A 14,194-nucleotide genomic window follows, 5' to 3' on the forward strand; every position below is an offset into this window, starting at 1 on the left:
AATTAACTGGAATATGTGACTTTGTCTGATAAAATACGCATTTTTGTCATGTTCTGAGACTAGGTATGTATTATTTTTATTATCTTTTCAAAAATAATTAAACCAACTCTGTTTGTGACACTGAAGACAAAGATGGTCTTGGATTCACTCTAACTCTGAAATAATTTCTGCAGAACTGCTGTGCAATCAGTAGCTCTCCATCCACAATGTATGTAGTTGATAATACAGTGCTAGTATTGTCCATATTCAGTAGCATCCGGGGTTGTTTGTTTGGGTTTTTTTCTGTAGGTTGTTATTTTGTTTTAGTTTTGTTTTGTCTGTTTTGCCTGATTGTCACAATCGTTCTGAACTCTAATCCTGTTCTCCGAATTCTCTAAGTGCAAATTCTCTAAGTTTTCCAGAAAGGCAAAGTGAAGTTTACCTTGAATTCTTCCCAACTGTGTCAGTATAAAATCACATTGGAAAAACCCATAAATTACAAAAACTGCAAAAACGGCGAAATCCATGCTTTGCACACAAAGAGATCTTTACTGATCAGTGCGGTCTCTAAAAGAGATGCCTTAAACTTCCCGAGCTTAAACAGAAGAAATGGATTTCTAGAACGGTAATGAAAACTGCTTGAAACACCTGTTACTCTTTTAAATAATTTTTAAAGGAAATGTTGTTATGTCAATCGTTGCATCCCGAATGCCATAAACGCAAGGTGACAACGGCTGCATCAGTAAAATCCTCAGTGAAACAGAACGGCTTGCACACTTTTATTTAACAACAGGATGTAGGGAATACGGGAAAAGTTCCAAGACGGATACAAAGGATGCACGGTAACGCGAGGCAGGAGCGCACGATCCGTCCGCTCCCGCTGGCCCTGCGGCGGAAGGAAGGAGCCGCGGCGTCACCGCCACGGCTGCGCACACGGCGCGGCTGCCCGGGGCTTTTCCCTGCTTCTCCTTCCCTTCCTCCTGCTCCTTCCCTTTTCCTCCTCCTCTCTCCGTCGGCTCCGATGGCGGCGAGTGACACGGAGAGGGCCCAGCAGCAGGTGAGCGGCGGAGGGGGCCGCGGGGAGAGCGGTGACTTCAGGGGGCTCCTGGTGAGCCCCGGCCCCCGAGCGGCTCCGTGCCCGCTGTGGCGCCTGCACCGCCACACTTCAGGTGTTTCTTTTCTAGGTAAAAGGCACTTCCCTGGTTTTTCTTTATGGGAATTTGCTGAGTATCCGCTCCTCCTGAGGACGAGCTTAGTGCTGAACCCTCGGGGTCTTTGCCCTGCCGGGGTCCGACCCATCCAGCCAGGAGCAGCGCCCGACTGGGAGCTGCAGGGAGCGTGTTGGCACCTGCTCCCTGTCACTTTGCTCGCCTTGTCACTGCTAAGGTGACGGGATTATCCAGAGAAATTCAAAAGCTGTTGTGTCTGTGTGAGAACTGAGCAAAGGTTACTTAGAAAATCACAGGATCAGTTAGGTTGGAAAATACTCTGAGATCATCGAGTCCAACCTGTGGCTGAACACCACCGTGTCAACCAGACCAGGGCACTGAGTGCCACATCCAGTCTTTCCTGCAATACCTCCGGGCACAGTGACTCCACCACCTCCCTGGGCAGCCCATTCTAATGTCTAATCACCCCTTCTGTGAAGAAATTCTTCCTAAGGTCCAATTTAAACCTCCCCTGGTGCACCTGAAGTCTTGTGAATCAGGACTGGATCCCCAATTCTTAGGGCCTTCCTGTGAAGTGAATCTTGTCACATCTGTCAATGAGTTGTAGAAGAGAAAGTCTTTAAAAAGATGAAAATATGATTGCCACACAGAGTTGTGTTGGTTTTATGGGGGGGGGATATTTAATTTTGCTTTTTTTCGTTGTTTTAGATAGATGAAATTGAAGCCCTTTCATCGATCTATGGTGATGATTGGTGTGTTGTAGATGAAGATGAAAAAATCTATTGCATTAAGATTAGTGACTGCCTGGATCAACCAAAATGGACCCTCTGTTTGCAGGTATAGTGGTGGTAAGAAGTTTAGCACAAATTTTTCAGTTAGACTGATGCAGATGAAACCCTTTAAATATGGTTTATTATCTACTCAGATGATTCAGAAGCTTTTGGATTGAAGTCTGTGATAAGATTTTCAGTGATTCTTCATGTAACACATTGGTGCGCTTGTGACATATTCAGTAATTGCATATCCTAATTCCACACCTAACCAAAGCATTTCAGTGTATTTCACCAAAGACTAATTTCTTAAATGCTTTTACACTGGGGACTTTGTGCCTCAGTGAATCTACTGCAGTTGCATCTAGATTTGCTTTCTGGAAAGTGTTGAGACAAAAGGAAATTTGGATCAACTTAATTGATCCATCTCCTTACTTTATGTTTCAGAACTGAAAGCAATAAGTTTACTTAGTGTAAGAAACATGGAAGTGTCTACTTAGGGAAATGTGGTACCACTTTTTTAAGTCACAGTAACCATGTGTGCAGCTTCTTTCAGTTTTTTTCTGTACTTTATTTTGCATCCTTATAAATTGCCCCATAAAATGTAATTGTATGCATTACCACTATTGGAGTTTTAAATGCAGATATTCAGTGTTTCTTGTAATTCTGTAACAACATACCCAACTGCTTTCTTCATTTGTAATGCTAATGTAGTGCATGACATCGGAGTCCTTCAGTAAAGCTCATCTAGCTGAAGGTAGTGCAGTGAATACATATCCTGATTTTATTTCAGGTGATTTTGCCACCAGGATATCCAACTGCAGAGCCACCTATTTATCAACTAAAGTAGGTGATGTTTTCTTGCAAACATTTGTGTTTGATGAGTTGCCACTGTTAATTGTTTACCTGTAAGTGGAAGTTTAGTTAAAATACTCCTTGAATTAAAGTATACCAGCAATGGGGGATGTTTCCAGCAAGGATATTCTATTCTTTATCCTGCTTTTTCCAAGATGTTTGCAGCTGGAATCTTGATGGTTGGCAAAGTTATATTTTCAAGGTGTTCATCACATTTATTTGGGAATGTTGGAAGCAGCATATAGCACAATTTTCATTGCATTTCTTTTCATTCTAGTGCTCCTTGGCTTCGAGGACAAGACTATACGGAACTAGCAAATAGCTTGGAAGAAATATATTTGTAAGTTTGAGACTGTAGAGTATAGTAAAGAGAGACAATGTATTTTCAATTTCTATCTGTTCTGCACTTGAATGTTAAAACACAGAATGTGAAAACATTTGGTTGTCTTAGAGCATAAGTGGAATACCAGTTTTTCTTAAAAGTTAAGGGATACCTAGGTTTTAAAATAAACACATGCAGAATCTCTTAACTGGAATCTGGAGCATTGTGGACTGTTTATTATCACAGTGTGCAGCTAACACATAATACAGGGCATAATGGATGCATGAGAATAAACAGCATTTAGAAATACTCAAATTGCACGATTTTGAATTGCTGTGAAAGGGGGGTGGAAAATGAAGTAATTTTATATGGTTTATTTATTTCTTTTAGATCTCAGAGATTATATAAAATAAATGAAATGAAAACATAAGAAAGCACAATCATGCCCCAGATAGTGAAATCTGAGCATCTTGCATAAGAAATGGTTTTTTAATGCCATAAGGAAGAGACCACTTAGCTTCCATAAGGGTTTTTTACTTTTATTAACTGGTTTCTTAGTTAATTAAGCAACAGATCATTTAAGCAAGTAAAATTTAATTTGAAGTGTTAAAAATGCACAAGGATTTTAAGTGAAAAGTTCTGTGTGATCATATTCACCACAGTTGTTCAGTGGAGCAAAAAGGACAGAGGTTGTCCTTAATGCTGTCCAGATTCAAAGGATTTGATGGAGTCTGTACCACAGGTAGAGCTGCTGGTTCCTTTTTTGTTCCCCCTGTGCAATCCTGTAGGCTGTCAAATTGTGCTGATTCAGCTCCCTTCTCTCTCTATCAGCTGCTGGTCAGAGTTCTCTCTGGTCTGCTCTCGCTTCTGTTTGTTCAGCAGGAAGTGAAAGTGTTTGTATTTTAGGCCATATGTATACTTTAGATAATTTTAAATATTTTGAAAACCTGGAGTAATCACTGATGTGCACAGTATTTGTGAAAACCTTTTATCAATTCAATGCCTAAATGATTGTCAGATGAACAGAAATGCTCTGCATCATTTATGTTTGACCAGGTTTCTAGTCTCTAGGGATCTAAGTTGTATAGTTCTGCAATCTAAACCAACATGAACTATACTGTCAGTTGCTATGGAAAAAATGGATATTTATAGATCACAAGTCTGTTTTAGGAGACACAAAGTAATTTACAACTATTCAGAAACTGTCATTGGGCAATAGTTGGACAAATTGCTGTTTACTTTTTAAAACAGGGAAATTTTATTCTTCTTCTAGTCTCTCTCCATCACTAAAAAAAAGTCTTCTGATGTTAAAGCAGTGCTTTTGTACAATAAGTTGTGTGAAATCAGGATGTTGAATTGTTCTGGAGTCCGTCTGGATTTTGAAGTGAGAGCTACAAATTCATAAAATCCTTATTTTTGCTTGAATATTTTTTCTTAAAATATGTATGCTTATTTGAATTTGATTGTTTCCAGCAGTAGTGCTGTATACATTAAGCAGAGTTTAAATATGTACTTTTGTTACTTACCTAGTGCCCAGAAGGTGGCAGTAAGAATAAAATTAATGAGAAACCATAAGATATCTATGGCCCTAAATCTTTGGTTTTGTTTCTTAGACAGACATGCACAATTCATAACCATTTTAACCATTTGAAATATGTTTTGAGTTGTTTGGGTCCTGCTGCACATAAAGGAAGTATTTATTAACTCCTAACGTGCGTATATAAAATGTGTTCATCCCATTCTCCTTCAGAACCTCAATACACACCTGTGCCCCCTGAGTGAAACCTCCTAGGCCTAAATCTTTATCTCCTGTCCTATAGCACTGCCTATTACCCAAACTGTAGTGTTTCATTCCAATGCTCCACTGACCTACTATCACAGTCCACTGATAAGTTTTTCACCCAGTGAGCTACTGAGACAGAACTTCACACAAGCCTCTTTATCTCACTAGCTTATGTTCCATTTCTGTGTGTCCAAAATTTGTATATTATTTTATGTACTTTCCAAGTGAAATTTGCAAAAGTGATTTCTTCATTTACCATGACCTTTTACTTCCAGACAGAACCTTGGTGAAAGTATACTGTATTTGTGGGTGGAGAAGATACGAGAAGTTCTGGTAGAAAAGGCACAGTCTTCAGATCCAGGTACTTCAGAAAATACATGGGGCTTTTATTTTCCTTCTTCTTTCACTGCAAAGTAAGATTTCAGTACAAGTTACTTTAGGCCCACTTTTGAATTGGATCTAAATATCAGAGAACAGTCTCCTGTGTCAGGGCTTACTGTTTTACAGTGGCAGTGTCCCTTTTTAAAAAGCACTAGGGAAAAGAAGGTGGGGGTGGCCCCTGAACTGGAACAAGGTCCGCAGTTCTCTCAGGAATGAAATTATTTGCTTGAAAGGACAGTGCTGCCCACAGGTACATTATGTTTTGCCCTCCATTCTGCAAAGGATTATTCATACCAGTAATTAATTTCTGGTGTTGAGTGCACTGTTGGAGTATTTGGGTTCAAGAGAAGATAACTTCAGTATACTATGCAGACAAATGACCAAGTATTCCATTGTTTTACTTTTCTGTCCTTCCATTCATTTTAATGTATTGGGATAAGAAGTACATAATCAGTAGAGCTGCAGTGATTCTTCTGCTCTTATTCTTACAGAGTTTGTGTAAATTCACAGTTGTTGTTTCAAAAAATGGTGGGAGGTTTTGTGCATTAAAATGCTAAACTGCTATGAAATGTGTGAGTGATGTGTGCGTGCACTGTGGTAAAAGGAAACAGAACTACTTTTCTCTGTCAGGGGTGTTACCTTTGTCCTGTGAGAAATAAAAGTGAAGAAAAAAAAATTCATTTCAGTGTGGTTTCATGGTAAAGTCTAGTGTTAGTCTTTTGATGCATTTTGTTGCTACATCACAGACATTGGAGAAGTCATTCTTCACTGATGTGACTAAAAGTGGACGCTGAGAAGTGAAAATTTTACTGACAACATTGGAAGTTTGGGTATTTTGGCCACAACCTTATGGCTTCCATCTTTGAATGTGCTTTATTACCCCTCTGTTTTTTCATGGAAAATACATATATTATAAAACCTGCATCATAAGCACATCATAGCCCTCTAAATAGGAATGAAACTGTGATATATTAATTTGGCTCTAAATACAGATGTCAAAACCCTGTATATTTCCTCCTTTGTTATTGACTATTATTTTTTGGACATTCTATGAATGAAGGAAAACAGGATTTTTGGAATCCCAGAATACTTGAAGTGTGTTGAGAGAGATGTTTCAAATCTAATAATTTTTTATCTAATAATTTTATATTCTCATGAAGTAGCACTGAGCAACAGCTCTACATTTTGCCCCAAATAATCAGTAAATGGCTGGATTTTCTGTGAACGATCAGCTTAATTTGATCCCTAAATTCAGATTAAAGATAGCATTTTGAATGTTTAATGGAAATAGTAAACACTATTGTTCTTTTTTTAATTAGAAATACTGTTACTTACTATTGAAACAGAAGGTCTTATGGAAAGATCCCATATTTAATTTTATTTAATTTTTCATTCTCAGAAATTTTTAACTTAATACTGGGCTTAGTACTTTGGGTTTTCTTGTAATTAATGTTGCTATTCTGCATTTAATAATTTTTCATGTCAAACTGTTTTGAACTGAGAAGACAGAGACTTTTGAGAAGAAGAGTTTGAAATTTTGTTTTGCTTGTCTTTCAAAAAATGTGTAATAAATTCTACTACTTGTATCTTAATAGAACCAGATATTAAGAAAACCACTGAAGAAGTTGATGAAGATGATGGAGATGATTTTCTCCTAGACTATCAGCCCACTCAGGAGGATCAAACTAAAATGTTAAATTTTATGACATCTGAAAGTCAGGAAGGTAAAAAATACGCTCTGTTAATTCTGTCGAAATAATTTAAATGAGACCTGAAGATTCTGATCTTCTACTCAGCTTTAGGATAAAATTAGTGACAATAGAATTACAATAACATTTAATAACAGTCATTAAAAAATGCAATATATTATTGGTGGGTTTGTACATTATTTTCTACGCTTCACTTTAATAAGTCCCTTTTCTTAAAGTTGAGACATTCTTTACTTTTGTAGCCCCAAGCATTGTTTCTGTCCTCTTAAAAGAAAAGAAACACTCCCTTGTTTGTGACCCATAGATGAAGAACTGCCCCCCATACATCATGGAAACCCAATCACAGATCGAAGGAGCACTTTCCAGGCACATTTGGCTCCAGTGGTGACAACCAGACAAGTTAGTAGAGATCAGTTCTTCTCTTTTTGCCTGTACTTTGAACTTGACAAAGTATTACTGGAATATTTGGGATTTGCCAGATATGTTGGTCTGTCTGTGCATCTTTCTGTGCTAACACTGTCTGAGTAGTCATTGGTTTCTCACTTTTGCTTTTACTTCTGTTCCTGCTATTCTTCACCACTCTGTGCATTAGATGGAGGAGAATAAGAACACTGTAATTTGACTTCTGTATGTTGTCAAGTTTATCATATATATATGATATATATAAGATGTTTAACATCTTATATATATAACATATATAACAGATATATCTTATATAACATATATAAGATGTTTGGAAGTTACCAAGTCTATCCTGTGTTAGCTGGAAAAGCTAACACATAAAATGGATTTATATACATCTTCCCTCCTTCAGAAAGGAATTCTGTTGAAAAGCACACTTGGATTGTGCATAAGTAAATCTTTATCATGACCTAATTGAGAGGGGTTTGGAGCTTCTTTGATACATTACTTTTCATCTGTTACCATCAGCCTCCTTTGATCATCCCCTTTTAGTGGGGAAACTACTGTTCTTTTCTTTTATTAACTCAGAGATAAACCTTGAGAGGATTTTTCTCTTTCTTTTTATGCAATTTTAGGGTTTTTTAAAAGAATTTTTGGTGAGAGATCTAATCAAGTGCTTCTTGAAGTTCCATGTAAGCTAGGTCAACTACATTCTCAGTGGCTCTTAAAAAACACTGACAGGTTGATAGTGTTTTTAGGCTGATTTCTCTGTACAAAAGCTGTAATGTTTGAAGCCATCTGTGTTTTGTTTTGTTTTGTTTTTTCTTCCCCCTCAATAATTTGCCTAACATGGACATAAGAATTGGTCTCTAAATCCCAGCATACTTTCAGGAGCACTTTGACCTTTCAAGTTCACATATATTGTACATTCATGGAGTTTTGTGTGTTTAGGAACAATCTTACTCACAAATCATGACAAAAGGGTGAGAGTATTTTAAAATGAAAAAGATACATTAAGCCAATGATTTCCATTTCTTCCCTTTCTAAAGTGACAGAGTTCATTTATTATATATATATAATCCATCTATCTATCTATCTATCTATCTATCTATCTATCTATCTATCTATCTATCTATCTATCTATCTATCTATGTTAAAGACTCACTTAAAGAAGAGGCAGCTGTAGCACAAAAATTAATCTTTAAAGTTTCCAGGAATTGCTAGCTGGGAAATAAGTAATGTCAAAGGTGATGATCATTTCATATGAATTGTCCTTTAAGTGCCTGGATTGAAACTTACTGTTTTAACATACTGTCCATGTTTATGAAAGTGTATTAAGTAAAATGAGTTGTCTCCTTCAGTGTTCAAAGTAGAAGTGTTCAAAGAAGATAAATGTCTGAAGCAATATTCTCCATTAATAATAGGGTTTTTTTAATTGAGATATCTTTTATTTGAGGTGATTTTTGTCAGTTGGATTTCTTCAAGAAGACTTGGAAATAGCACAGTATAGCTAGGGCTAGATATTAAATATGTCTGTTGATTACTCCTCTGAGACATTTGTTTTTGTATGGAAGGCAGTTTACTTGCCAGGCATGTTTTCCCAAGCTTTCTCAACTTCAGTAATGTTTTGTATTATGCACTAAAATGATGTCTTAATCAAAAGCTCTTCTTTTTGCTAGACCATTGGAGGGTTGAACAATTGCCAGTTTGTTTACTTAGAAACATATGATGAGCTGATATTGGTAAATGTTTTGAATTTGGTACTTCTTAAGAGCAAAGAGATCATAGATATGATGGGAATATCTGTTTTCTGGGAAATACTGACACTTTCAGACTCCTAATAGGATGGTTTTTGTTTTTACTTTATTTCTGTGAAGTGGAAACTGAAAAAAATCATGTTTGAGGGAAAAGGAAAAACTTGAAATGTAGTAGGGCTTTCTAAACATCATATTTTTGTGAAATAAGTAAAAGCAGTGTGTAGTGGGAATATGTATGTTATGTTCTTTTCCAGCTTAACTTTATTGTTAAAAAAAGTAAGCAGGTGCAGTTGATACTGAATACTGACTAAAAATATTTTCTGGATCTTATGGCAATTTGACACTTCTACATCTTGAGCAATAATATAAATATACACAATGTAGAAATTCAAGAGACAAGCTGTTTTCAGTATCCCAGGAAAATTGTTTAAAACAAGCATGAGAATACTGAGAAGCTGCTTCTTGAGTTAACAAACATTTTATGTCAAAGCATAAAATTGTTTCATTGTAGTATTAGAGAGATGTTTGTTTAGCAGTGATCTTGAGAGGGATGTTTGAAAGCTCTGTTATAAAAGGAAGGTTTTTTTTCTGTTGGTTTTTTATAGGTTAAAAGAGTTCTTGAAAAATTATATGAGAACAAGAAAATTGCAAGTGCTACCCACAACATATATGCATACAGGTGAGATACAAATAGTGATTTTTCATTTTTCTTTTTAGTGTTCTTTCACAAATGAGTGCAGGACATGAGAAAGAAATTCCTTCCTATTAAATTTCTTGCTATTAAAAGAAATTTCTTGCTTTAGGGAGTAGGTTTCTTATTTGTATGGTTGGTGTTGCAGGTGTTATTTTGAATTTGAGGTCAAGAAAGTAGAACATAGAGTAGGAAATAAGACAGTGAAGCAGCATTAGGAATAGAAAAAAAAGTGGATCTGAACATGTGTTAGTATACTTTTGTAGTATGTCTGAGCATGGAAGTGCTACATCATCCTGAATTAAATGTGTTTTTATTTGGGTGAAGTAACTTCTTTTTCCCCCCAACCTTATATTTAGAAATAGCTGAAAATGTTCAGTTGAAATAAGAGTCGAATCAGAAAGCCTGATGCAGACATCTGGCATATGAAGTTTCAGCTGAAATACAAGAAACTTCAGGGATTATGAGAAACAGGTAAAAATGAGTTTGGCAGTCACCTGCCTCTGGCAACTTTTGTGAACATAGTTTATGTGACATGAATTGGTCTCAGTCCAGTGAACCAGTGTAGGTTTTCTGAGGAATGTAAGTGACAATAAAAGGGAGGAACTGTAGGAATCAGTCATCTAAAAAACCATGCACAAGTATTTATCCATTCATGCCCATCTTGCTGTGATCCTAAGGAAACATGAAATGAGAGCAAGTGAAAGCTTATTTTACCAAAAAGTAAAAGCTTCTACCTAAGTAAAAAGTTTCTGTAAAGAGGGTGTTTCTGTTCTCAGAGATGATGATCTGGCTTCCTTCACTCATATTACCCAAATCCACTTAAAAAAAAAACAAAGAAAAAAAAGGAACAGGCACATACTTACTGCTTCCTCTTTGTCATCTAGTACTAGAAGCCTCTTTCTCATTGTGTCACCTGTAAATAAGTTCAGAAGTTAGGAAGTAAGTTGGTAATAAACCAACTTATTTGTCAGTAGACCTCTGAGCATGACTTATGGAAAATTAGGCCTGGGCAGCTGTCTTCTTCATGAAACAATACACCCAAAAGTTCACTGCAGTGCCCCCTGAGGAGGGAGATGACATGGAGAATCCAAGGGCAAATTTCAGTCATAGTTTCATGTTGCTGCTGAAATACAGACATAATTAATTATTAATAATATTTTTGTCCAAGTTTTACTTCTAGGGGTATACCATTATTTGAATCTATATCTGGTAGAGTTGGTTTCAGCTAGGTGCAATTATTAGGCTAAAAACCTGGGTATTTTTCTGTTTAGGGACTTTAAACTGATAGTGACTGGAGTTTACCAGAACTAGCTAAAGTCTGTGTAAAAGCTTCTCAAAACTTCTTCTACTGTACAGATAAACACTTGTGGTTTACCCTGTGCCTCATCCTGTTTTCATGTAAATATGTATAATAGAGAATTAGAATTGATGCACACGTGTATGAAAGATATAAGACTTCATTAATCATGTAGAAATACTCATTGATTGACATTTTAAAATCTATTTTATGGGGTTTTTTTTTCTTTTATAGAATATACTGTGAAGATAAGCAGACATTCCTACAGGATTGTGAAGATGATGGAGAGACAGCAGCAGGTGGACGTCTTCTCCATCTCATGCAGGTTGTAGAAATTAATCTCTGGCTTTTGGAAATCTTGAATTTATATTGATTTTAAAAATCACTATAATGTAAATAAGCTTGTAGAAGACTATTTTGATTTTTGCTCTCCTAGCAGTCAGCCAGATGATTGCTTTCTCAAGGTGAAAGGAGATACACAGACTGTAGCACTTTCAAGTCTCAGATCATAGCAAAAAATGATGTTTCATAGGTGGCAGTAATAGTTTAAATGGGTTAAAAGATAACTAAGTTTTAAATGCTGTGCTTCCTGTGTGGTGTAAGGTACACAGAGAATGAGTACTGGGAAAAGCTGACTGTCACCATATAACAGCTGACCTGTGCACAACCTTTCATGTGGTTCCCTTGAGGAGGCATAATAGAGAGACACCAATATATGAACTTGCAGAGTAGAACTTCAGATACAAAAGGAATGAAGGAGCTAAATTGTTTGATAATTTAGTCTGTTTTGTTGTGCTGTTTTCTGTTCTGGGTCCATAGCCCTCATATTTACATATATTTTAGTCTTCAAGTGTTGAAATAAGATTTGGCAAAGGTGCTACTAAATGTGAGTGAGTTGAGATTGGTAAATTTGGTTCATAATGCAAGCCCTAGTAAAACCATAATTAAAGCAGCACAACTACATGAGACAGCTGTGTGCATCTTAATGCTATGCCTCAAGTCATTTAGCTGTGTGAACAGACAAAATATTTATTTTTGTTTTAGATTGATGTTCCCTTCACAACAGGAGTTTTATTTTCCTGTCCTTTTTTTGCTTGAATATTCTTCTGCTTAATATGTTGCACTCTTATTCCTGGAAACTTTTCTTCCCCCACCCATGTTTCCTTTTTTTTTTTTTTTCTGAAAAAAAAAAATACAGTTGATGGAAACATTTTGACATTTTTAATTTTGAACTTTTTCAGACTTCTAAAATAACTCAAAACAGACTTGGGAAGGTTAAATAAATAAACAAACAGGTTATGTAATATATGCAAGTGTATATGCTAAGTGTGAAGACATTATTGTTATGAAAATAATGTAAAGCTACAATTTGGCAGTTACTGTGCCTCAATTTGTTCTAAGATGATCAGCTTTTTTTCAGCATGTTAGTGCACACTTTTGAAAGTTGTCTAGGCACTTAATATTCCATAAAAATCCCATTTAGAACATGACCTGAATGTCACTTTCAAATGTGAATGTATGTAAATTATGAGGATCATCATTCTCTATCTGTAATCCTAGTTACTGGGAATATTTCCATTCTGGAAGAATAGTAAGCTAAGGATAAGAAAAGTTCAATTTTCAGCCATAGGAAAAGATTAAAGTAGTTTATGGGCTGATTTCTGGATGTTCATAGATCTTGTAGATTTTTTTGTTTTGAGCTCTTATGACATATGTGTATGAAAATTAGGTAATTTAAAACATTTATTGTTGCTGAACTTATAGGGTTTTTTGTTGTTGTTTTTGTTGTTGTTTTGGGAGGTTTTTTTTTTAATAGAAATGAATCTTGTTTCAGATCAGACCAGCATTTCAAAATAGCACTTTCTGATTACAAGAAACTGTATTTTGGATTAGTACCATCCTGCTTACTGCTAGGAGTTGTTATGCATATACTTTATGGCAAATACATAAATGTAGAGTAGAAAATTCCTGTCACAGAACATGGCCCTAGTCCTTTTCATTTTAAAATTCTAAGAATATTCCTGTTTTCATAAACAATGACTGACTCTCTGAAAGTATTGTTCAGATTAGTCAGATATCTGTTTTTTTCTCCTTAACAGAGTTGATTAATGGTTGTTAACGTGTAGATACTAACAACACTAGCTTGAGGCATTTTGTATATCCATATGTATAATGCCTTTGGCCTGGCTGTTATTAGCCTCATCCACCACCACTTCAAAAATGTGAATAGACAATCAGCTTAGTGACAGAGTAACAATTGATCATACCAAAGGATAAAAAATGTAACTCAGTAATTTTTAAAAATAAAAGATAGTAGACCTTTTCTGTGTTTCAAATTGGTGTCAGCAGTAAACTAGGATCAATTAAAAGATAACAACTTGTATTGCTTTCTATTATTCACAGATTTTGAACGTCCACAATGTGTTAGTTGTGGTGTCCCGCTGGTATGGAGGTATTCTCTTGGGACCAGATCGTTTCAAGCATATAAACAATTGTGCAAGAAATGTACTTGTAGAGTACGACTATGTACCATCCACGGTATGTCTCGTCCCTCCAGAATGGAGGCATTTGCATGAGAACTTGTGGGACTTAACACTGTTAGATGAAGCCAGAAGAAAAGTAATACAACCTGTGTGATTGGATAAACATGTCCAAATTTTCATAAATCTCTGTGAACTGTGAATACTGTTCATATTAAAAATAATTCTCATGGGTAACATTGGGAGAATACTTGTGGTTTACAAGAATATTTTTAAAATTTTGCAATGCATGTTTTTCTTTTCAGGAAGAATCATCTAGACAAGCTGGAAAGAGCAAAAAGATAAGGAAGGACAACAAAAAGAAAACAGAACACTAATTTATTTTTAAAAAACTTTAAAATTTTTGCACATATTTATACAAAAAAACCCTGGACCTTATTGCTTTATCTTATAGAATGTACATGTTGTATTCAGAAGAGAATTCAGTAAAGCCATAGATATATTTTCACCTTGTTTTGTGATTTTTTCTGCTGTTCTGAAGTAGAGCTTAGACAAAAATTTTCTGTTTCTTACACATGTAAGCTCCTTGTTGTGAG

At 35.8% G+C, this 14,194-nt stretch overlaps 1 protein-coding gene across 3 annotated transcripts; it reads left to right on the forward strand.

Annotated features, from left to right (window-relative positions):
• Nucleotides 1-878: 878 nt before the first annotated feature.
• IMPACT (impact RWD domain protein) lies at nt 879-14,106 on the forward strand. 3 transcript variants are annotated; one of them, XM_077184948.1, is made up of 11 exons: nt 879-1,036; nt 1,857-1,996; nt 2,712-2,764; nt 3,051-3,113; nt 5,154-5,239; nt 6,855-6,983; nt 7,273-7,367; nt 9,733-9,806; nt 11,353-11,443; nt 13,522-13,656; nt 13,904-14,106. In XM_077184948.1, exons 2-11 carry the CDS (start codon nt 1,967-1,969, stop codon nt 13,973-13,975), a joined length of 828 nt encoding a protein of 275 aa, XP_077041063.1. In that variant the 5' UTR covers nt 879-1,036; nt 1,857-1,966; the 3' UTR covers nt 13,976-14,106. The 3 variants fall into 3 exon arrangements, with proteins under 3 accessions (XP_077041063.1, XP_054495502.2, XP_077041067.1); XM_054639527.2 differs by having other exon boundaries at nt 1,857-1,985; XM_077184952.1 differs by lacking the exon at nt 2,712-2,764 and having other exon boundaries at nt 1,857-1,985.
• Nucleotides 14,107-14,194: the final 88 nt, after the last annotated feature.

The sequence above is a fragment of the Agelaius phoeniceus genome, chromosome 1 (genome assembly GCF_051311805.1).
Source record: "Agelaius phoeniceus isolate bAgePho1 chromosome 1, bAgePho1.hap1, whole genome shotgun sequence".
Lineage (NCBI taxonomy): Eukaryota > Metazoa > Chordata > Aves > Passeriformes > Icteridae > Agelaius > Agelaius phoeniceus.

Coding starts and splice junctions, on each gene's coding strand:
- IMPACT (XM_054639527.2), top strand. CDS start 1,001: ATGGCGGCGAGTGACACGGAGAGGGCCCAGCAGCAG. Junction 1,037..1,856: donor CGGAGAGGGCCCAGCAGCAG/GTGAGCGGCGGA, acceptor TCGTTGTTTTAG/ATAGATGAAATTGAAGCCCT. Junction 13,657..13,903: donor ACGACTATGTACCATCCACG/GTATGTCTCGTC, acceptor TTTTCTTTTCAG/GAAGAATCATCTAGACAAGC.